Source organism: Chanodichthys erythropterus, chromosome 12 (assembly GCF_024489055.1).
Source record: "Chanodichthys erythropterus isolate Z2021 chromosome 12, ASM2448905v1, whole genome shotgun sequence".
NCBI classification, from domain to species: Eukaryota; Metazoa; Chordata; class Actinopteri; order Cypriniformes; family Xenocyprididae; genus Chanodichthys; species Chanodichthys erythropterus.
This window is the reverse complement of record NC_090232.1, coordinates 34678175-34701672: the sequence shown is the minus strand read 5'-3', so window position 1 is coordinate 34701672 and position 23498 is coordinate 34678175. Positions and strand designations below refer to the sequence as shown.

Sequence of the window (23498 nt, the reverse complement as noted above, 5' to 3'; positions counted from 1 at the left end):
TTTATATTTATATGTTTATTTATCATTTAATGTTTTTATATGATGTTTTACACATTGTTTGTGCACCTGAACTCTGGTACAAATTGAAAATATGTATTTTTTTTATTATTATTGTGATAAATTATATATATATTTCAATAAAACGTTTTTTGAAAAAAATAATAATCATGTTTTTACATTTTATTATTTACAGTAGTATTTATCCAATCTGTTGCATCAAATGTTTCAAAATGCTACAAGACACAAACACAGCTAAAGTATTTTAAATCAAGAGTTTATTTTCCGTTTCATGAAGCAGTTTCCATTTCCCTGTCAATGGAACAGCGATTAAATGACAATTATGGCATCAACTGCATGAATAACAAAATACTACAAAATTCAAAATGTCTTTTTCAAGAAGTAGGAAATAAATAGAATCTAAATGACGAATAGAAAGAACAGGATTTTCATTCTTGTATAAAGCTCCTTTTTGTGGAATGATTTTCAATGGAGAAAAGCAAACATTAAAATAAGACTGATTGAAACAAAGACCAAAAGGATAAAGACGTGAAATAAACAGGTTATGAACTTGAACCCCCCGAGAACTTGACACCTTAGTATGGAAATGGTAACCTTAATCGCTCTGTTCTTAACAACAACTGATCCACAACCGATCCTGAAACTTTCTTTTTTGGGCTCTGAACAATTACAGATGTTATTGCCAAACATTTTCAGCATCCATCTGATAAGCGTAGTATGATAACTGGACACCTGATAATGATGTTTGGTCTTAATAAGCAATAAATTGCCCCCAATGAATAGTAGCTGGTCAGACTGATGGGAAACAAGATTCATATTAAAGGATGAAGGCAGGCAAAACAATATTCCCTGCCATACAAGCATGAATAAAAAGCATAACAGTCACAATGAAAATATCTGTAAAAATCCCCACGGTCATTTTGAAAGTAATGATTCAATGTGAGCGTGAAAGTTCAGAAAAACCCCAACTCCCCTAAAAAAGGGAATGAAATGTGACACCGCATGCTATGGGACTTGTATGACCAGTTTAAACTACTCATGGTATAGCTGACATATCCAAATAAAAAATCTTCAAAAATGACAAGGAAATGTTCTGGGTAAGATACTTCAAGGTTTTTTTGTTTGTTTGTTTGTTTTGTCACATCTCTTGGAGTGTGGGAATTTGAGGAAATTAAAATGAATGGCATGCCAAAATAGAGATGACTGACATTGTGACTTGATAAAAATAAAAAAAAAAATGGTACCAAACAAGTAGAAACATAAGAGTACTGTATGCTGCAAAAAAAAAAAAAAAAAAAAAAAAAAAAAAAGAGTATTTTACCCCAAGCACAAGTTGAAGTAATGTTAAACACATAACGTATGGAACTTGGTATTTAAAAAAAAAATAAAAAATAGCCTTCCTGGGATATTTACTTTTTCAATTTGCTTGGTCTTAAAAACATAATCCCTCAACACTTAATAAAAATGGCTAAAGCCCAACAAATATTTTAATGTATGTGGCAGGATGTGATTAAAATGTCATTTATCATGAAAAATTAGTCTTTGACAGATAATTGCAATGGTTGTGGGGGTGTTTTAGCCAGATTTCTTTAGGGAAAGGCAATAGCAGCACCAAACAAAGTTTCCACCGTCTTTGATAGGTCAGTCAAAGGGATAGCGCTGCAAAATTCATGCTAATAGTTGAGCCAATGTTGTTATGACATTTCCGTTTGGTGTCGTTAGTAATACAAAAATGACACAAGTATAACCTTTAAAAGGCAACTAATTAAAAAATAAATAAATAAAAATAACTAAAATTATAATTGTATTAAAATTTCAGGCCTAAAGTAATATTGACATATGTGCATTTTCAACTCATTTTCAAAAAATAAATAATTAAAAAAACAAAAAAAACATGAAAGAACAATGCAAAACCAGTGACACATGGGGAAGGCTGAAGTAGTTGGTCATAAGCACATCACTTGCCATTTTATAAGACTGAATTAAATTTTTCTCTGTCCCTAGCTTTTCCCAGCATTCATTTATCTGTGATTGTCCTGGTCCTGCTCTAACTTTCACGGAGCTCCTTTACATGGTGATGGAAAAATGATGAGGTGGGAGAAAAAGTATGTTTAAATGCTTTTGCGTTCACTCGCAAATGTTTTGCGTTCCCTGGTAGTGTTGTCAAAAGTACCGACTTCGGTACCTAGTCGGTACTGACATTTTAAAAATGTTGCACTTTGAGCGCTGTTGAGCGGATTCATAAACACCTCCAATTGGCCACTGTGTCGACGCGCTCATTGGATATGTCTGCGATTGGCTTCAATGATCAACGCTGTAAAAAAGTTATAAATATTCATCAATGATGCTCTTCACCGAGCTCTTACAGATACACACGGGATTATTTCAAAGCAGGTGTCTATTGCGGACCAGTCCACTGATAGACGCCTGCTTTCAAACACTCCTGATCGCGCTTTCAAAATGCTTTCAAATTCAAACGCTCCCGTGCGTTGATCACTGTAGCCAATCACAGACATATCCGATGAGCGTGTCGACACAATGGCCAATCAGAGGTGTTAACGAATCCGCTCCACAGCACTCAAGCATCACATTTTTAAAATTTCAGTAACCAAAGTTGGTACATTTGACAACTCTATTCCCTGGGGAACTTTGTGTTCACTCACAAAACTTTTGTGTTCTTTGCGAGCGAATGCAAAGTTTCTCAGGGGAACGCAAACATTTTGCGAGAGAAAGCAAAAGCACTGACATAAAATTTTTCCTCCAATCATATTTTTTTCCTTCACCATATCCCTTTAGTGGCTCCGCAACTTTTCACTCGTTCTACTTTAGATGCATACACTGCTTCTGTACATCAGCCGCTTTTCTGTCTGCCTCTCTGACTCAGACATACACACACACACATAGACTTTCACACATACTCCTTTCTAATCCCAGAAGATATTTGTTATGTCTGAGTCCAGGCTGAAGATCCAGACCAGCAATGGGGCAGAGATGAGCACAAATGACCAGGACACACCCCTAAATGCCCGCTGCAGTTTGCCAATCACTCCCCTGGTAGCATTTCCGTCCTCGTCCAGCAGCAACTCGTTGCCAGGCTCAATGTAGTTTCTGGCCAAGAACTTCAGGGCTTCATCCATCAAAATAACAGGCAGAGACATCTTCAGAACAGTCACCCACTGAGGCCAAGACAACGGCCTGATCTGAAATATGACCTACAGAGATAAACAGTAACAGAAACGGCTGTAACTCACAAGAACGAGAAAATTAAAAACATGTTCTGTCATCATTTACTCATCCTCATGTCATTCCAAACTGTCTGACTTTCTATCTTCCATGGAACACAATAGGCAACATTTTAAATGTGTGAGAAGTTGTTTTTATGCTATTAAAATGCCAATAAAGCAAAACCATAGCTTTGAGTAATAAACAGTTACATAACTTCAGTGGACAGTTAACCACTGCAACCAGATTATTATATGAGCTGAACTTCAGAAAACAGATCAGTTTGATTTAGTGAACAAATCATTATTGAGAACTGAAGCAGGGTATTGGATTCATTAAAAAAGTCAACATCGTAAAATCTGACACAGTGATCAAAATATTGTGTAGTCTGAACGCGGCAAAACAACAACACAACTTCACCTTTTGTGTCCCACCAAAGAAAGTCATGTAGGTTTTTGAAGCCTAATGTTCAGGGTCAGTAAGATTTATTCTATTTCAAAGAAAAGCTTTTTTTTTTCTTTTTTTTTTTTTTCAAACTTTCTATTCATTAAAGAATCCTGAAAAAAATATAAGAAATTTTACTTGACATCAGAATATAAGACTGATTTCTGAAGGATCATGAAGACTAGAGTAATGGCTTCTGAAAATTCAGCTTTACCATCACAGGAATAAATTGTATTTTAAAATATATTACAATAATAGTAATAATAATTCTAATATTACGGTTTTACAGTTTTTATGATAAAATAAAAAAAAACCTTACCAAGCCCAAACTTTTTTTATACGGTATTGTAAATGACAAAATACCATATTTTCCATACTTAAAGATGACATAATTTCCTTAGCATTGCATAATTCTATTGATAAAGTCACAAATATTCCACAACATCAGAGGGGGATATGATTTACTGTATTATCATCCATCATATCCCTTATTTCTAAGGGAAGCCTTTCATCATCAGTGAAATGAGCAGCGAAATCATTTCCTTGATTCATTAGGCAACCACTTTTATTGTAATTTACCGACAAACAGGCATGCACAAGCCAAACCTCTTAAACTCACACATTCCTATTTAATTATGCCCAGGCATTTTTCTAAGATACTCCTGCATCATTTTTTCAAATATCTGGCACACAGATTCTTACTCACAGGAAGAGGGTCCACATATAAGATGAGGAAATGTAGGGCCATGGAGAGACAAATGGCTCCCACCAGCCAGGGGTTTGACCATGGTGGCATCTTGAGTAGAGACTGATTTTCTGACAAACTGAAACACACATACACACAATATGACTGCACAAGACAATAAGAGCTGTCCATGCTCTCCTGTAGAACTGTCTTAATACCAAACATAGGTAGAACGATCTGCCATTTTCAGTATTATTACTGTTCAGAAAGACATATAAATTATATTTATGACATTAAATGTTTTATGTATTAGACACACACATATAAAAATATCACACATATTTACACTGGTTCTTTAGTACTAATTCAGACAGAGAAAAAAAGATTTGGTAACAAGAAATTATTTTTTTATTAAAATCTGTTCAGTTCCCCGTTTCTCCCATGTTCTCAGAAAAAAAAAAATCCTGGCTTTAGCTAGAAAAATAATGTGTCAAATACACTACCATTCAAAAGTTTGGGGTCAGTAAGATTTTTTTAATGCTTTTGAAGCCTGCATTTATTGGATCAAAAATACAGTAAAAACAATAATATTGTGAAAGAAGTATTTTCTAACATTTCTTATTATTATTAATGCTGAAAACAGTTGTGCTGCTTTATATTTTTTGGAAACCATAATGCATGTTTTTTTTAGGATTCTTTGAATAGAAAGTTCAAAAGGAAAGCATTTATTGTATATATATATATATATATATATATATAATTATATTGTAACAATATAAATATCTTTACTGTCACATTTAATTAATTTAATGTGTCCTTGGTGAATAAAAGTATTGATTTCTTAAAAAAAAAAAAACTTACTGACCCCAAACTTTTGAATGATAGTGTGTGTGGTGTATAATATATATATATATATATATATATATATATATATATATATATATATATATATATATATATATATATATATATATATATATATATATATATATTAGGGCTGTCAATCGATTACAAATTTTAATCTAATTAATTACATACTCTGTGATTAATTAATCTAGCATACATCATTTTTGCTGTGAAAGTATTAAATATCTCAATTCAAATGAATCAATGAATAATCAGCATTAGTGACATTAAAGTTCAAAAACTCTTTTATTATTATTTTCACTGTTCAAATAATGGCCATAACAATCAACAATATGACCTAATATGCTAAGGAAATAAAATCAAAAGTGCTTCAGGAAGAAGATTTGATGATGTGTGCCGTAACACCAAGGTAATTGTGATTGCTAACTGATTTACATGTTAAGTCAATGCAAAGACGCGAATAGACATCCGGCGGCACAAATTGAGCGTTTCGGGCATTTGACGCGCGTAATTCGTGCAAGTTGAAAAATCTGAACTTTGGCGAAAATTCGCGCCGCGTTAACCAATCAGGAGCTTGCTCTATAGAAACAGGAATAAAAAGGATCTTGCTTGAAAGAAAGTGAGTGAGGAGGTAGGACAATCTAGTAAGTTGTAAATGCTCTTTACTCAATTTGAGCTATATATACATATTGACACTACAAGCTAACTAAAGCCGACCAATTGAGCTTATTCACTGTAATTTACAACTATTTCCCCGCTGACGAGTTGATGTGTTTATTCAGAGGATGTGTGCAGCAAGAAGTGGAAGAGTCTGGGACACATAAAGGAGCGGGAGAGCCCCTCTCATGACGCGAATTCGCGTCTGTTGTGAAGTGAATTTCACGCGCGAATGAAGCGAGTAAACTCAAAATGTCCAAGCGTCCAACTACGCGTGAATATTCGCGCAAGTCGCATCTGGTGTGAACAGTCGAATGGTGGCTAGAACGGCTCCAGGTTTAAAGGTCAATACGGAATGGATTAATCTGCGTTATTTTTTCTCAGATTAATTAATCGAAATTAACACGTTATCTTATCAAGGTAATAAAATGTTGTGTAGCAAAAATGAGTACACCCTCCTAAAAGTTACTAATTAAACATTTTCTGGTGTAAGTTTAAGGCAATGTTTGATCAACAGGTAAGTATGTTGAACCAAAACATTTAAAGGGAAACAATTTCTTGACATTTAAAGTGTTATATAGCCCACTGAATCATTCTCAGACTTAATGCTGACAACAATGGAAGCACTTGGGAGGGAACTGTCAGGAGACTTATTTCTTAGCACAAAAGAGGACAGTGGTACAAGAGGATTACCAAATCATTGTTTTAAGTGTGAAAATATAGCAAAAGTAACACAGAAATTCAAAAACAGTGGACTTTCATTTAGTGATGAGGGATGTTTTTGCTAGACCAGGATAAATACCAAGTGAGTGTCTATAAAGCCAGCTAAAGCTATAAAAAGAGTGACTGTTCATCTCACAGAGTAAGATGCAGCCTGCAGAAATGACATGCATGGTTGTTGTTCTCACTGGAACTACCTACTGTAGCCAAAGCACAATAAAGTCAGTTACCCATTTCCAAAGCCCATATTTACAAAATATAGATTCTGGGAATCAATACTCTGGTCTCATGAAACGAAATCAATCATTTTGGATCTAACAGCATCCAAAATGTTATGGTGTTGCTAGAGGAGGAGTACAGTGAGAAGTGCCTGGTTCGCACAGTAAAGTTCAGTGGTAGTAAAGCTCTTACATAGGGATGAATGAGTGCTGAAGGTGTGAGAGAGTTGTGCTTTATCAATGCTGTCATGAATTCCCACACCACTGTGTAATTTAATACACAAACTTGAAACAGAAGATGTTACCTTTTCCTCATTCCCTGCATGGGCATTTTTTCAACATGACAATGAGGATATGCATTCTCCCAAGGTGAAACACCTTCTGTGGACATGTATTGCACTCGGTCTTAACACTCTTGAGCGCCTGTGGGGGATTCTGTAGAGAGGAGTTGAGCAACACTCCCCATTAAAGATCAGGGCATTTAAGGAGCTCATCATCCAGGAGTTAAACAGGACAGGTGTGACAATTTGTCATGAACCTGTACACTCCGTGCCAAGAAGGGTCACACCAGTATATTCAAAATTATGGAGGGCATACTAAGTGCTAGACTATTAAACATTTGTTGAATTAAATCTAGGGTGTACTCATTTCTGCAGTCCTTAATTGAAACAGAATTGGCTAATTTACAAATTTTATGGCTATTAATGACAGTTTAATCAGTTTTTATAATGTATACGTTTACTACATTTTAGTTTTGCCATCTTTCCATGAATTGTATTAGTGATCATTAAGAAAATACATATTTGTATTTGTTTAGAGGGGGTGTACTCATTTATGCTGTGCACTGTATATACAGAGCTGGTAGTAACGGATTACGTGTAATCTGGATTACGTAATCAGATTCAAAAAATACTTAAGAGTAAACTACTTTTTAAAATACTCGTAATCAGACTACAGTTACTGTTTTATGGATTATATGATTACATATTATGTACACAATGGCAGTAAGTTGTTCACAATTCATTGATTCTCCTATTTTTCATTTTTTTTAATGTTTATATTTTTTGCATAATAAACCTGCCGCTTATATACATTCGTGATTTTTTTTGTTTTTCCGGTGATGAAGGGGAGGACTGTGGAATCCTGCACAGAAATCAGCAACAAGAATATTTTTTTTTGTAATGTTGCTTTTTCTAAATTAATTTTAAGTAAATATGTTTTAAAATCATAAGATGTGATTTTGTTTTATTCAGCGTTACTATCAGCAAACACTAACAGGTACATTAGTGTTAGTATTTTGAAGTATTAACTGTCCCTACATTGCACTTTAAAAGTAATCTATTGATAACTTTTGAACCATAAGGGCTAGAAACAAATTTTCCCCCTCTAATTCCTTGGCTCAAGACGATTCAATAACACCCTATGACGTAATTTTCCATCATAAAAAATTTCCCGCCATTTTGATTTTTCTGAAAAAATCTACTTTTTCAAACTCCTCCTAGGCCATTACTCCGATTTTCACGAAAATGGAACCAAATCATCTTGAGACCATGCTGACAAAAAGTTATCAAAAGCTTTTGGATAGAACCATCCATTCTCGAAAACTGCACAAATGAATTCAATGAAAAGCTTGCCAAATCAGACTTGAGGCTATATCTCCAGAACACTTTATCATATTCAGACCAAACTTGGTACATCACAAGCATGACCTGAGGCAACATGCAGCGTTTCAGAGCTGTGCTACCTACTGGTCCGGAGATACAAAAAATGGCTATTTTTGCTTATAACTTTTGATAGGTTTGTCCAAAAATCATAAATGTGGTCATTAGATTTGGGGCATCATGCTGAAACGAATGATATCCAATTTTTCCATATCGGCCATTTTGAATTTTGTATGAAAATGCTGTATTATATGAACGCATTAGCATATCGTTACGAAACTTGGTTTGGATCATCAGCACGATGCCCTGAAGGAGCCTGAGAAATTTCGGACCAGCGCCACCTAGTGGAGAAAAAAAATTATTTAAATGCTTATAACTTTGGATGTGGTTGACTTATATTCATGGGAGTCATCTCCTTGCCGAGTGCAACAATACCAAACATGTTAGGTTTTGATTTATGGTTTGTGCGATGTGGTGATTTGGCGCTTAAAAAACAATTGCGAATATCTATGTGAAACTGTTAGTCCAATCGAGATGAAACCAGCGTGGGAAACACAGAACCTTAGCTGGTTAACTATACACTAATGCCCAAATGTCAAAATTTTGATAGGAAGTGGCAAAAAAAAAAAAACCATATAAATGTCTAGAACTCTGAAACGAAACAAGATATTTTCACCAAATTTGACATGTATGGGTTCACTCTGAGAACGCATAAAAAATTGGTGGGATTGAGCCTCTTGGTGGCGCTATAATTGAACAAAACACAAGATTGCCATTAACTACAATACAGTTTTATGATATAAAATGCTATATTATATGAATTCATTGGTGTACCATTACAAAACTCTGTATGTGCCACCGGCACCATCCTCTGAAGGTTCTCAAATGGTTTTGAGTCAGTGCCACCTTGTGGTCAAAAGTTGTAATGATATTTTGTAAAAATGCTATTAGGTTTATATAAATGTGGCCTGTATTTAATGAGACTGGTCTTAACAGATTCCATGGGTCATGCTGAGAACACTGAAGCCAATTTTGCCGTTGTCAGCCAAACTTCATGTCTGCCATACAAGTCAAAACAAAAAAATTTTTCGAACTACTCCTAGACCGTTGGTCCAATTTTCAACAAAAATCGAATGACTGTAAAGTTGGTAAAAACTTATGGATTTCGTGTTGATAGATGAAACTGTATTCATATACCACAGCAACGAATTTGAGGCTTGATGCAAAAATGACATTTGAGGCTGTATTTCTGCGATACTTATATAGACATATTGACACCAAGCTTTGACCATACCACATTAATTTGGTCACAGTGCCACCTATTGCTTGAAAGCGATAAACCAGTAAATCTTTATTTTTGACTATATTGGTGATTTTTCAGCTCTTTTGCCTAAAATGATTTGCCTGGCAAGGCCAGACTAATATATCTTCTACAAGATATATCAGTCTGGTCAGTCCGCCCTCCGTTGCCTTTCGAATCAACTCCAAACCGTACCGTACAATCAGATTAGTTTATTTCAGTGACGCAAACAGCGTCACTCTAGTGCAGCGTAAGTCCCTTCAATATCAACAAAGATTGCGCACGCGAGACCTCAGAGTTCGTTCTATTCAGCCGTGAATTCAGTTTTAAATGACCAAAAAAAAACATTAATTATTTACTTTTCGCTGTTGACTCTCGTCACTTTGCTAACGTCATATCCGCCCTTCTCTGATTGGTTTACTCCGCTTCCTGTTTGCTCGGATTTGCTCCGCCCTAGAAATTGAATTGATTCAATGGCCGACCAGACTCATCCGCTGGTACAGTGGTGAGGCTGGATTTTCCAGGCAATAAAATGATCTTAATAGGGCTTTAATTGCTCACTGTTGCAGATTGTCTGATGCTCACAGCCATGTTGGCTGGCTTGTTGTGCCTTCTTTGTGCTTGGCCGCATAAATGCTGCTTTAATTTTTCTTTGTATATGTAAAATAGTACAAGATTATCCTACAATATATGACATCAAATTAGAGTTTGCACAAAAGTAATCATATTACATTACCAAAAATGTGTAATCTATTATTACTGATTACAAATTTTCTCATGTTGGAATAATGAAATGGATGCAAAGAATATTTTAGGATTGTAGCTTTAACATGAATATGCCATGTGCTATGTGCTATTCTCCCCATAAAAACATCCAGTGGTGGTTTTATGTAATGACAGCATTTCTTAAAAATCTCATACCTGTTGAGGGCATTGCACATCTCTATAGTGACCAGCACGGACAGGGCCATAGTCATGGGGTATGGAGACTCGAACACTGAGCACTGCACTCCTGCAAACTCAGCATGACCTTCACTGCACTGCAGATAGTGAGACTATAGAAAAAAAAAAGAAAAAAAAAAGAGAAGATGTATTTACAGAACTGGCTTACTTGGTCAAAAATTATATTTAATACCATCAAGTCTTCAGAACTCCTTTTCAAAGAGGTACTCAGAGAAACTGCAGTGTGTGATTGTGTTTTGGGGTTTTTTGTTTTTTTATTACCAGTTGGTAGTAGTTGAGCTTTGGTCCATCATGAGCTGCCATGAACCACCAGGCAGCAGCTCCAACTGTTGCAGCCCCTACATAACCTGCAAAACAGAGAGAGATAAAGGGACTGAAATGCAATTTTACCAATGAGTCAATTCATTGGTTCTTTAACTTTAATTCATGGTTACCAAAAGAGTGTGTGAAACGACATGCATAAATTGTTGACAGTTCTATCGACTAGTGTTTACCATGGCTGGGTTGACAATATTGATTAAATCTATTACATTTTTTTAAAAATTGATCTTCATACTGATGAACCAAAATCGATTCTTAAATTTCAAAATTTCTATCTTTTGGTCTGTGCTGTTTTCTGTTGATGTGTGATCAAAACTTCACTATTGCTTGTAGTGTACCTTCCATCCAATAAGGTTTTGATATGAAACACAGTCTCAGCTTTCAATTTCTGTTTTATCATGAAATTCAAACAATAAATACTGTTTTGACGGTAAATACTGTTAAATACTTTAATGAGGAGTAACAGATTGCTGTAGTTGCCTCATCTGTCATGACTCACCTGTCAAATCTGTCGTGAAAACAAGTTAAAACAATCACCATTAAGATTTATCTTGGAGAAGATTAATAAATCACTCAAAAGTTTATATAAAAACTGCCTTATGTGAAATTTAAATGTTTTTAATTTGAATGTTGATTATGTCGTCTAAAAATCCATTGAATTTGGACTCTGTTGTTAATATTAACTTTTAATACAATAGTAATGTACCAACTGACAGGTTTTCTGTATAGTTAATTTGAGAGATTGTTTTCCTTAAGGAAAAACTGACATGCTGTATTTGATATAAATCCAAATTTTGACTTTTTATTTGTTGTTGAGTTGGTCTTTTTGTTAATTCTTAACATGCGGTCTAGTATACGGAACCAAAAAATTGGTTATTAAACTTATAAAGAGAAAAAAAAAGTAAGGAAATAGAAACCCTTGAGGTAGTAGGAATATTGTATTGACTTCTTGTGTGTCTGCTTGTCTTTTGGGAATTGTGTTTTTATTTTGTGTTTTTGGTTTATTTTTTTGTATTTCTTATGCTCCCTTTCTGCATTGTCCTCAATGTTGTTAGTACATGTACTGTTACTCATCTTCCATCTTAAGGACCACAATGGAAATAAGCCTATGGGCTTTTTGTGTTTTTATCCTTTTGAGCACTTCGTGTTGATTGTTGTTGTTCAATAAAGTATTCAATCAATCAATCAATCAATCAATCAATCAATCAATCAATCAATCAATCAATCAATCAAATCAATCAAAATCGGATAGAGTTTTGGACAAAAAAACTCTGAAAAATGACACAAATATAGGTGTGATTGCTGATTATGTCTGGATTGGAATGGGCCAGATAGCTCAGGCCAAATCTAATCCTTGCTGCACACCGAACACAAAGCTGTATGTTAAACACATGAGTAAAAAATGGATCTATTCCACATTTATACCACATTGGCACTGCTTGTGTGTTGTAACTGTTCATTTTTTAAGATCATGTTCAACTCTGTAACTAGGAATGTCACAAAGAAAACTCTGCACTCTAGTGGATGTTAATATATTATGACCAAGACGTTTTTTGTGTGTCATTAAGTAAATTGCAAAAATATTGACTGCATTTGTGTATTATAGCATCTGATCTAACCAGACCAATCCTTCATTTTAACAATATTATTTTATATACACTAATGACAGGTTTTAATCTCCATAACAAATGACTCACAGCCAATGATGAGGTATCTGCAGAAGAGCCAACCAGAAATTAGTGGTTCTTTAGGGGAGCGTGGGGGACGGGACATGATGTCCAGGTCAGGAGGGTTGAAGCCAAGAGCAGTAGCTGGGAAGCCATCAGTCACCAGATTGACCCACAGCAACTGGACTGGGATCAGAGCCTCAGGCATTCCCAAAGCAGCTGTGAGGAAAATACTGAGAGACAGAGAGAGAGATACAATGTGCAGCCACATGATTCTTATTCACATGATTTGTTTACATTTCTTATTTAAAACTGCCACACTGTAAACTGTGCAAAGTTATTAAGCAGACTATGTAATTAATTAACCACATAAAATGTGTTTTTGCATTCCAGTGCTGCTTTTAAATTGTTATCCTATATAAACATGCACTAGACGGATGTCTTTGACCATTGTGCCGTATTTCACAGCTTTTTCAGTGTCTTGAGCTTAAGTGTTGAGTTTTTAAAATGGCGTACTTCTTAAATGCGTCTCGAGACATTATGATTTTTCCATGTGGCTGCACTGTCTCACATTTTAACAGCAAAAAGCATCTTGTGTAAACGGCCCCTGTGTTTATTCAGCTCACTGCAGTTCGTTCTGCATGAACACCCAACCTAAACACTTTTAACTGAAACAGATTAACTGAATCGTTACATGAGAGACTATCACAAAACATTATTACATGCTCTCTGTTTCACTGCCTTCTGGATACCAACAAAAGGCCCTGACATAATTCAAGCAAAATCAAAGAACGAACTGGTGTGACATCATTTTGCACAAAATCAGGCAAAAATTAAGTTTGTTTCGAGTTCATTTCAGGATTTTGAAACAGCGTGCCAAAGAGAATTTTACAGAATAGTTCGCTCCAACTGGTAAAATCCTTCAAATTACCATTGGTCAATGGTGATTATACAAAAGGTAGGTGTGGCTCTAAAGGCAGGAACACACCAAGCCGACGGTTGGCAGTCGGGCAGTCTTTGTTCGTCGGCCGACTTAAGTTTTCTCAGTCGGCTTCGTAGCTCGTCGGTTCGTCGGGCCATCTGATCATTACGATTGGCTGTTCAGCTACTGCCACCTGCTGGTACGGAAAGGCATTTCATCTTACGCAGGCGCAGAACAGACGTGCTACTTGGCCGTCAGCTGTCGAACGTGGTTTAGTGTGTCAGGGCAACTTTGGACACAGACGCTGCCGACATGAGCCAACCCCGCAGTCTGCTTTCGTCGCCACTAGTTCGTCAGCGTCGGCTTGGTGTGTTCCTGCCATAAGGCTCTGCCTTCTTTGATGTGGAAATCTTCTTCAGTTCATTTCTTCTGTTCACTCCCTCGAGGTCAGACGTCCGCGAGTAAAAACATGAACACCTTGGAGAGCTGCTTTATAGTGGAAAATGAGTTTGTAATTGTAATTGAAAGAGACACTGACACTGTTTTTTCATGTTTAATAATGTAAAGCAATCTGTTGTATAAAGTGCTATATAAATAAACGAGACTTGTTTGGAGTGCCAAATTACAGAGCTTGTGCAAATGTTCACTATAAACAAATGCTTTCGTTTATTGCCATTTTCTCACTGCTGTCATTTTTGTTGTGTGTTTATTTTGTAATTGAGAGGAAAGCACCCAGCACATATTTACATCTAAATTCAACTTTCAGCAGCTTGCGCACCCTCAGGATGTTCGCCGACAGTATAACACTACAAAGGTATTTCGAATTTCATTTTATTACTATGTCAAGAATGAAAAAGAACTTAGCTGTAAATATATTAAGAGTAAGAGTGATATATAAGAGTCTGTATTTCTGTCTGTACTTACCAGACCACCTCTCCGATGTTAGAAGAAATGAGGTAACGGATGAACTGTTTCATGTTGTTGTAAATGGCTCGGCCCTCCTCCACTGCGGCCACGATGGTTGAAAAGTTATCGTCTGCCAAGATCATCTCTGAAGCAGATTTAGCCACAGCCGTGCCTGAGCCCATAGCAATGCCAATCTCAGCCTTCTTCAAAGCAGGAGCATCATTTACACCATCACCCGTCTGAACAGAAAAAAACAGAGCAACATCATTTTTGTTTTTTTTTTGTTTGTTTTTTTTGCACTCAATCATATCTAGAAACACCTACCATAGCTGTGATATCGTTTAGGCTTTGCAAATATTCTACAATGCGGCTCTTGTGAGTTGGCTCGACGCGGGCGAAACAGCGGGCGGTGCGGCAGGCCTCCCGCTGCAGGTGGGGAGGCAGCTCATCAAACTCACGTCCTGTAAGGCCGCTGCCATACGGCCCACCTTCAGCCTCCTCTTCCTCCTGCTCAGTGATGATGCCCACTCGACGACAGATAGACAGGGCAGTGCCCTTATTGTCACCTACACAAACCAACACAGGAAGAAGACGTCAAATTGACTTCTGTTATATACATATTTGTTTGCGCTTACCGTGGCTGGGTACTGTAAGATAACAGACAGTCTTGTATTTGGCCTTATATTTGTCACTGAGGTTGCACTTTGAGACATTCATATGAAACGATTCCATATGAATCAAGCAGCTTACTCCAAGTCTTGTGAGGAGATATGATCACTTTGAATGATGAACAGATTTAATTCAGGCTTTTATTTACATCTAAACAATGATCGATGCACATACATAGAGCACATCACATATGGTAAGCACAAACATGCTTGGTAAAGCTCACTTTTGGTAAAGTGCATGTGTGTCATGCACGAGAACCAGTGATGTTTGTTCTAGTGCGTGATGCATGTATATGACACGCATGGGCTTCCGTGTTTACCATATGTGATTCGCTTTATGTATGTGTTTGAACAAAAGCCTAAATTAAATCTGTTGTTCATCATATAAAGTGATCGTATATCTTCGTAACTTTGATTAAACAGCTCGATTCATTAGGATTAATTTGATCATGCTTTTATGTTCTTTTTGGATGTTCTAAAGGGATAGTTCACCCAAAAATGAAAATGATCCCATGATTCTTGTTTTCTAAAGTTCAGAGTTGATCTGTTTATCAGAATATGTTGCTTGTCACCATCGTTGAGATTCACAGGCTGATACTTGATGTCTGTGTGTGCCTAAAACAAAGATTTTTATTTTTTTATTCAGAACAACTTTTGAGAATAACTTTGGATTATATTGAATCACAGTGCTGCTGCAATCAATCATGTAAATTTATCTCAGAGATTGAGCTCTAAATTTGTTCAGTTATTCACACAAATAATGATTACGTGAAAACATAACCAACACCACCTGATCATCTTTTTTCTTTGCTTGACCATCTGTTACAACAGCCCAAACAAAATCTAATATTAAAAAGTCAAGGGTCAAGAGCCCAACTAAAGGCGAGCATTCACTGTGCAATATCTGTGCGATTTCAGCAAGGTTACCAACTCACACTGTAAGAGTAGATCGCGTGCGATGTAAAGCCAAAACGCACGATTTATGTGCTCACACTATGCGGTCCGATGGTCGATACGTGACTCGACTGCTCACACTATGCGCTTGACAATATGTTTCCAGAGATATCGTCAAAAGCATCAGCTATGGATATCAAGAGGATTTAGCATTTCCAATTTATATATTAAATAATAATAATAATAATAATTAGCCTATTATTATTATTATTAGTTGTAGTAGTATAGGGTAGGCCTATTTATTATTAAATTGATACTACAATTCATTTGGCCCGCAATATTTCATAGCGCATCACCGCATAACCGACGCGCTGCGAGGATAAAAGATTTGATTAGCTTTACTCCTCACTGAAAATTATTTAAAGACATTTATACAATGAATTAAAGGCATATAATTCAAATTATTAACAGTAGCCTATGTGTCCGAAGACTGCAATAATCAGTCAATGAAAAGCAGCTTCACTTCAAAAACATCTTGTTTAATACGATATACTTCTCTTCTCATTTTTTCACCCACTACATACAGTTTATGGGCCACAAGAGAAATATTAAGAAAATAAATTAAGATTTATTTACATATATTACATATAGCCTACCGTTATCAGGTTGAAGTAGGATTTATCTCTCGTTGTCTCTGAGAGAATATACACCGAAAGCTCATCGGTTTTACTTTTATTTTTTCGTAAAGGCTGGTGAATAATTGACAGGGGATTGAGAAAGTTTGCACATTGCTTGTGTAATATAAAGTAGACCCTGACTCACCTTCCTGGTTTAAAATGGAAAAAAATCCTATATTGCAACGTGACATTTTTCTTCACCAAATCATCACCAATTGCCAAATGATGGACAACAGTTCACATTTCCGCATTTAATAAAATTAAGTAAATATTAAATAGACTACATGAGTAAATAGAAAGTGAAAAGAGAAACATGTAATTTAAATTAAACATTACATTAAAAATTAAACATGTAAAGTAAATTAATGCAAGAGGCACTGGTTATGTAGCTTGAAAGACGTGGGTTTATCCATCATGCAACACGAACTAGAGGTAAGCAACATTTTGCTAAATTGCAGCTAGTTTGATAGCTACAGAACTTAAAGATCTCCCTCTTTTCGTTTTCTTTCTTGCTGCATTGAAGATTGGTTTAAGTTCTTTTTTTGCGCAGGCGCAGTGGGGGAAAAAAACAGAGTTTAGGCAAGTCGGTTCGTAGCTCTGCTTCAACGAGGGGCGACCAAAATTTCTGACATGACAGAAATTCATCCGACCATGCGATTGCCAGTCGGGAGAGGTTTGTTGTCACTCGTTTCCCTGCGTACACCGCACGACAAACGACAAAGCTGAAAATCGGCCCGACTCAAAGAGTCGCACGAGTCAGAATCCGGCTCAAAATCGGACGAAAATCGCACAGTGTATGCCTGCCTTAAAGGAACACTCCACTTTTTTTGAAAATAGGCTCATTTTCCAACTCCCCTAGAGTTAAACAGTTGAGTTTTACCGTTTTCGAATCCATTCAGCTGATCTCCGGTTCTGGCGGTACCACTTTTAGCATAGATCATTGAATCTGATTAGACCGTTAGCATTGCGCTTAAAAATGACCAAAGAGTTTTGATATTTTTCCTATTTAAAACTTGACTCTTCTGTAGTTAAATCGTGTACTAAGACCGACAGAAAATGAAAAGTTGCGATTTTCTAGGCTGATATGGCTAGGAACTATACTCTCATTCAGGCGTAATAATCAAGGAACTTTGCTGCCGTTCCATGGCTGCAGCAGTGCAATGATATTACGCAGCGTCTCTCACAAACGTCTCCATGGTTGCAAGGCACGTTCCCTGTGCAAGCAGGGGCTCACAGGTGCTGCGTAATATCATTGCACTGCTGCAGCCATGGAACGGCAGCAAAGTTCCTTGATTATTACGCCTGAATGAGAGTATAGTTCCTAGCCATATCAACGGTAAAACTCAACTGTTTAACTCTAGGGGAGTTGGAAAATGAGCCTATTTTCAAAAAAAGTGGAGTGTTCCTTTAAAGCAACCAACCCTCATGTCCACGATGGTGGCTTAAAAATTTTAATTTTCTCCTTTGGTGATTCTGCTTGTTATCATCAGGTGTCTTCAATAATGGTCAATCATCACTCAATTAATCACTTCATTATCTCATTAACTCTGACACTGCTTCAATGGTACTTTAAATGAGTAGTGCACAAATACATGAACACTAAGCAGTGTTATATAGCCTGGACATACTATTAGATAAATCTTACCTATTTCATTTACATATGACTTAAACTAATAAACTTAATGTGATTCATATGTGTGTTTATGTATCCAAATGGATGGAAATTTTATATGTAATTCAATTACATAAAACTTTTGCCTGAAATATTTTTTTGAGTGCATTTGTGGATGAAATGAATGAGAGTGTACCTGGTAGGTCGGCCATTTAGCATGTGAGTCAGTCTCGTTCAGCAATCAGCAGAAAGCATATGCGCAGTTATAGGTACTGCACAGAAGCTTGTTAATATATTCATATTTAACATACAGAACTCCACGTTTAACATAATCCCAGATTTATGAATGTGTAAATGTCTGACCAAACAATAAAAATGTTAATTTTCCAAGAAAACCTTGTGTTTGGCCAACTAAACCACTTATTTAAACTTATTTTATTTCTTTAATGAGTTGGGTCTAGATTAGGCACACATTGTAATAAAAGAAAAAATTGTAACGAGTAAATACGTTCGTTAAATTAAAAGTATACTTCTGTCATCATTCACACACCCTCAAGTTGTTCCAAACCTGTAAAAATGTCTTTCTTCTGCTGAACATAAAGGAAGATATTTTGAAGAAAGTTTGTAACCAGACTGCTTTGGGGCACTACTGACTTCCATAGTAGGAAAAAAAAAATACTATGGAAGTCAATGGTGCCCCAGAACTATTCAGTTTCCCATATTCTTTAAAATATCTTCCTTTATGTTCAGCAGAAGAAAGAAATTTATACAGGTTTGGAACAACTTGAGGGTGAGTAAATGATGACAGAATTTTACTTTTTGGGTGAACTATCCCTTTAAGACATAACACACAAGACACTCTTTTTCGCCATCTGCTGGCGTATTTATGTAATATGAAGAAATGGTCACTGAACGAATCAGTGAATGAATCTGAACAAATCATTTTGGTGAACGAACTGAAAATGAATGAATCTCTTGAAAGAATCAAAATTTCTACCACTAGTATACATATACAAGAAGTCAAATACACCTAGGATGGCTTGGGTGAGTAAACCATAGGAAAATTTTCATTTTTGGGTGAACTCTCCCTTTAATGGAGGGACAGAAACCTCTCAGGTTTCTTAATAAAAATATCTTCATTTGTGTTTTGAAGACTAACCAAAATCTTAGGGGTTTGGAACAACATGAGGGTGAGTAAATGATGACAGAATTTCCAATATCCCTTTAAAATCACCTCTATGTATGCGTTTAACCCACCTGTGATCATAATGACCCGTATGCCAGCCTGTCTGCACATACGCACTGCACTCAGCACTTCCTTCCTGGGTGGATCTAACATTCCCACACAGCCCACGAATGTCAAGTCAGACTGAGAGAAGCACAAAGGATAGTATTAGTTATAGCACTAAAATATGCATTTTTAAATGCTTTTATGTCAATTAACTTCAAACTTATTCCCATGATTTCAAATCATTCATCTCTACTAACTTGCTCACCTCATAATCTGCGAAGGTTGCAGAGTTCTCTAAATTCAGGGTTCGAGGGTCAGGGGGTGAATCCCTGGTTGCCATGGCGAGGCAGCGTAGTGTATCACGTCCCGAGCCCCACTCTCTTACTGTGCTTAAGAGCTGCTCTCTTAGGTCAGAGCTCATTGGCACACGTGTACCACCTCCTACCCGTATCCAGCGGCAACGCTCCAGTACACTCTCTGGTGCCCCCTGTGAGGTCAGGATCAAGAGAAAAATGCATGTAGATTTGTAGATGTTGGACAAATTTCAAAAATTGACAACCAATTAATATTCAGAAGGGACTATGGGAAGGGAATATGTTCTTTTCAACTTTCTATTCATCAAAGAATCCTGAAAAAATATATATTTCATGGTTTCCACAAAAATAGTAAACAGCACAACTGTTTTCAACACTGATAATAATATATAAACAAATAATTATATATATATATATATATATATATATATATATATATATATATATATATATATATATATATATATATATATATATATATATATATATATATATATATAAAAAACACTATAAATCCATTTTTAATAATTTTCATGAAAATTACTTTTTTTTTTACCTAGACCTATACATTTTGTTAATATTCAATTTATCCTGTTAAAATGGTCTATTGGCTCAGTCTGAACATGTTAAACAATGATTGTTAAATGAAACAACAATTTTGTTGATTATAAATTCAAATTTTTAAATGTTATTTTTTATGTTTCAAAACGCTACAAATCCATCCTTTTTTTTAAGCCTTTTTATATAAAAACATCTAGAATCTCAGTATTGAAAGGGTGACTATATGTTTTAAACAGTTTACTGAACAGGTTGTTCGCCTGATACAATGTCACACACTTGCACACACACACATACGAGGCGAGGTGAGCCGAGACACCCTTATATTCAAACGACCCTATCTCGGGAACCGAGCTAAGTTGGCGCTCCGGACTCCGGCACTCAGGTGTAGGTCTCATCCAGGCCATCAAAACTGTTAATTCTTCCGAATTCTGATTGGTCGAGAGGACATATCGCATTTAGGCTACAAACATGTTCGGCGCTTACAGCGGTTTGGAAAGAAACTGCATCTTGCAGTATATTTTAAACAAGGAAATATAGCGATTTGGCATGAAACATTGATGGAGCAGAGAATAGGTTCTGTACACAGCAAAATGGCATGACAAACTCATTTTTTTTTAATTTGCCGTTTTGGAAAAGAGCTCTTCATATATTATATATATATATATATATATTATATATATATAATGGATATCCAAGTAAAGTGGAACTGGAATCAAAATCACATTCCTAAAGATTCCCATTCTTAATTTTGTGCTAACACGTCATTTTAAAAGGCACAATGGCATTTTAAATGTTGGATGTAGTACTGCCAACTTGTTACATAATCTTTCTAAAACATCTGTTCTTGCTAAAATAAGTTGTTCTTTATTAGTCTATTTTATTCAAAGATTATTATGGTGACTCGGTGACTCTCCAACAAAAATGCAAAAAGAAAAGAATGAGAAGAAAAGAAAAGAAAAAGCTTTAAGGAAGGATGAAAGCCAGACCTTGACAAACATCTTGGCACCTGAAGCAGAGCGAGTGAGTTTGTTTGGAGAGCAGAAAACAGACATGGACTTCCTGTCTCGAGAAAACTCCAGAGTCAGCTCTTTCCTCATTAACTGCTTTATGACCTGATAGAGAGAGAAATAGAATGTTTTAATGGTTTCTTTAACTCACTACCTTTAGTGACTGTAAGTTTCACAAGCAGTAGATCACAAAAACATCCCGCAAACCAAAAGCCACCCAATAAGCCATTTAACAGACCCACAAAGAATATGCACATTTTCTTTTACTTTTATCTTTGCTGATGGAGAAAGAAATATGATGTTGTTTTTCAGCTCCTTGGGGGTAAAATTTTACAAACATTTAAAAAGAAAATTTTCTATATCAAAAAAGCTAATCTTTCACTTTTGATAATATACACTAAATAACACTAGCGTAAAGAGAATATTTTAAACAAAGCGAATTTGAGGTTTTTTTTGAAATCGTGAGTTCTGCCAGAGCAGTTGACAAATAACAAATAATGAAAAACATAAGAACAAGAGTATAATTATACATGCATGCACATATACAAATACATAATATAACGTATTAGAGCTGCACAATTCTGGATAAATCAAGAATCACGATTTTTTGTTTAAAACAGAGATCATGCTTCTCCCATGATTTTGAATAGACAACTAAACAAAATAACGTGTCATATACTAAAGGTTCTTAATATTAATTGCTGCAGTCTATTAAAAAAATCTTTAATTAATTTCAATTATTTATTTTTTAACCAGTTTGAATGAATGATTCAATGACTCACTCATAATGACGTCACTTTTTTCATTACTGGATGAATCAGTGAGAAATACATTTTCATTTAGATTAGAAATACATTAATCACTGTCATTTAGGAATAAGATTGCATGAATGTTTGAATTGAGATCACAGTCTTTTAACGATTAATCGTGTAGCTCTAAATTATATTATATATATATATATATATATATATATATATATATATATATATATATATATATATATATATATATATATATATATATATTATATATATATATATAATATATATATATATATATATATATATACACACACACATATTTACATATATCATATTTAGAACAATAATGATATTAAACTATACACAATTTATACAATTAGAAAAATGCTGTTTACATTTTTTTTTTACATGCAATATACAATTTCCTATTGCTGTAACAGATTGCAGATTTTATGTGGGCCAACATATTACTATATGAGCACTCACTGAACAGCAGGCAGTGGCTCTTTCGGCAGGTGCTAGGCCCTTCAGATCTGTGTCAAACACGTTCATCTTCTCCACCAGACAACAGAGTGCCGTCTCAGTCGCTTCTCCTACTTTCTCATAAACCCCTTTACTCTGTGTTTTTCAGAGAGATAGAGGAAATACAGAGAAAATAAAGTCTCTACAGCTTCATGATAACATAAAAGGAGTATGTTCATGTACGCATGTGCATATGTACCTCATTGTAATCCAGCGAAGAGTCGTTACACAGGGCACAGATAGAGGCCATTTCCACCAGCCCTTCATACTGACTGCAGCGTACCGGTACACCGTCCTTATACCTAAAACAGAGAGAAGAGAGTGGAAGGAATTGGAGGAGGCCGTGAATTAAAGAGAAAATAATTGGTAAAGTGAGAGAAGGAGATGCATGAATGTTTAAGCAAACTGCAGGTTAGTTCAGAAGAGATTCCTGTGAGAAGTGTGTGTATGTGAGAGTAGTTAGATGTGAAATAAACTCACACTTCTCCTTCAGGGGCGTAAGTAGATCCAGTTATTGTAAACTCGTTCAGTAAACACCTCTCACCTGCGACGATGTCCACAATAGACATCTGCACGCAGACAAAACGCATGCACACACGTACACACACACGCACACACTTAGTAAGATTTGATTAGTGGTTTTCAAACATCATTCCATGTTATAAATCTCCTAGCTAATC

The 23498-nt window shown here is 35.7% G+C and overlaps 1 protein-coding gene across 1 annotated transcript in view; it reads right to left on the bottom strand.

Annotated features, from left to right (window-relative positions):
- Positions 1 to 265: 265 nt before the first annotated feature.
- si:dkey-28b4.8 (sarcoplasmic/endoplasmic reticulum calcium ATPase 2) overlaps positions 266 to 23498 on the bottom strand; it is a 34699-nt gene continuing 11466 nt past the window's right edge. Inside the window, exons 11-23 of the mRNA XM_067404338.1 lie at positions 23299 to 23387; positions 23018 to 23120; positions 22783 to 22914; positions 21515 to 21640; positions 19919 to 20140; positions 19680 to 19791; positions 14896 to 15137; positions 14590 to 14810; positions 12774 to 12976; positions 11017 to 11102; positions 10714 to 10847; positions 4391 to 4508; positions 266 to 3230 (exon numbers count right to left, since the gene is read on the bottom strand). Of these exons, the coding sequence (XP_067260439.1) occupies positions 2943 to 3230; positions 4391 to 4508; positions 10714 to 10847; positions 11017 to 11102; positions 12774 to 12976; positions 14590 to 14810; positions 14896 to 15137; positions 19680 to 19791; positions 19919 to 20140; positions 21515 to 21640; positions 22783 to 22914; positions 23018 to 23120; positions 23299 to 23387 (2076 nt within the window). The 3' untranslated portion in view covers positions 266 to 2942. The remainder of the gene's footprint in view (positions 3231 to 4390; positions 4509 to 10713; positions 10848 to 11016; positions 11103 to 12773; positions 12977 to 14589; positions 14811 to 14895; positions 15138 to 19679; positions 19792 to 19918; positions 20141 to 21514; positions 21641 to 22782; positions 22915 to 23017; positions 23121 to 23298; positions 23388 to 23498) is intronic.